This window comes from Laccaria bicolor, genomic scaffold (genome assembly GCF_000143565.1).
Source record: "Laccaria bicolor S238N-H82 LACBIscaffold_10 genomic scaffold, whole genome shotgun sequence".
Taxonomy (NCBI): Eukaryota; Fungi; Basidiomycota; class Agaricomycetes; order Agaricales; family Hydnangiaceae; genus Laccaria; species Laccaria bicolor.
The window spans coordinates 1120574-1122394 of record NW_001889881.1 but is presented as its reverse complement, the minus strand read 5'-3'; the positions used below and the strand labels follow the sequence as shown (position 1 = coordinate 1122394).

At 45.4% G+C, this 1821-nt stretch overlaps 1 protein-coding gene across 1 annotated transcript in view; it reads left to right on the top strand.

The window, feature by feature from the left end:
* Positions 1-1089: 1089 nt before the first annotated feature.
* The window catches only part of LACBIDRAFT_326644 (uncharacterized protein), a gene marked incomplete at both ends in the record, with an annotated part of 5182 nt that continues 4450 nt past the window's right edge, over positions 1090-1821 (top strand). The window contains 3 exons of the mRNA XM_001880498.1: positions 1090-1142; positions 1415-1611; positions 1663-1813. Of these exons, the coding sequence (XP_001880533.1) occupies positions 1090-1142; positions 1415-1611; positions 1663-1813 (401 nt within the window). The remainder of the gene's footprint in view (positions 1143-1414; positions 1612-1662; positions 1814-1821) is intronic.

Below are 1821 nucleotides of genomic sequence, written 5' to 3'. Positions count from 1 at the left end.
GAACCCATATACTCATTCATGATCAAGGACACTAAAAAGCCTATAAATATCGGACAAGTGGCCCATACATGACCTGTAGAGTACCCGTACCCACAACCCCACGGGTTTACCTGTCAAAACGAGCCCAAGAACATCCAAATCGGTTAAGAATTGAGAGAGTTCTGCCTGAGTTCAACTGGTCATTACAAAATTGTGTAGTCTAAAAAGCAGACACTACACAGTTTTGTAGTCTAGAATTTCGGACATCAACGTATTCCGTGGGGGGTTGTCTGGTCCATGTCAAAATTACATCCGAAATTTTGGCCATTGTTGCACTAATACAAATCCGGATGTTTTTTCGGCCGCATTTTCGGATCAGTGACGTTCACCAAGTTAATCACAAATCCGGACATTTTTTCGGCCGTATTTTCGGGGCAATGACATTCAGTTAAATACAGATCCGGATGTTTTTTTGGCCGCATTTTCGGGTACTTGAAGTACTAAATTTCGGACATTGGAGCATTCTATGGGGGTTGTCTGGCCTTGTCAAAATTACATCCGAAATTTCGGACATTGGTGCAGTCTATGTGGATCATTATATCTGGATGGAAGTAACTTAAAAAATTTCGGACTTCAGAGCATTCCGCGGGGGGTTGTCTGGTCCGTGTAAAAATTACATCCGAAACTTCGGACATTGTTGCACTAATACAAATCCGGATGTTTTTTCGGCCGCATTTTCGGATCAGTGATGTTCACCAAGTTAATCACAAATCTGGACATTTTTTCGGCCGCATTTTCAGGGCAATGACATTCAGCATGTTAAATACAAATCCGGATGTTTTTTCGGCCGCATTTTCGGAGCAGTGACATTGACCAAGTCAACTACAACTCCGGACATTTTTTCCAGCCACATTTTCGGGGTTGACATTCAGCATCTTAAATACAAATCCGGATGTTTTTTCGGCCGCATTTTCGGAGCAGTGACATTAACTAAGTTAATCACAAATCCGGACATTTTTTCGGCCGCATTTTTGGAGCAATGGTATTCTGCATACTAGTGACAAATCCGGACCTTTCTTCAGCCGCATATTTGGGGCAGTGACATCCAACATGGCAACCACAAATCCGGACATTTTTTCAGTCGCATTTTCGGAGCACTTGCAGTCAGCATGTCAATGCTTCGGGTGATCTCTTGAACGCATGTGGCCCAACATTTGGCCATTCTGTAGATTATACTTTGGGTACCTATGGTACCATTGATTATGGCAATAACCACATCTGCAGAATATGCATTGGGCCACACATTAATACCATATGCTGTAAACATCCATTGGTCCCAGGTATGGATCCATAGTGTCCATGTGTATTGGGCCCATTGGGGTAGCCCTATGACTTATTGGGACAATTGTCAATTTCTATTGTTATGGTACTATAGCGACATCTATGTATACTTGTGCAAGAGCAAAAAGGCTTCGAAGAAAGTTTCACCACCAGGTGACGTATCCAGGGAGGGGGAGGTTCGACGTCGTTTGGTTAAGGGCAAACGTCCTGCACCAAGACCTTCAGCAGGCAATGACGAGTTGGGCGAGGCAGGCACGGAGTTTACGCGGATTCTACGTCGTTTGGTGGCAAGTAAGCCACCTCCACAGAGGCCTTCAGGAGACAGTGACGGATCAGGCGTAGGTGGTGCAACCGAAAGTCCCCATGCACGCCCTGTTGCTACTGCAAAGGCACTGGGAAAGAAACGCGCCGATCCCGCTGGCGAAGAAAAGCGAGGCCGTTACTCAGCTCACGAGTTAGATCAAGTCAAAGAGCTGTCCGACACCATTGTCGCGTACTGCA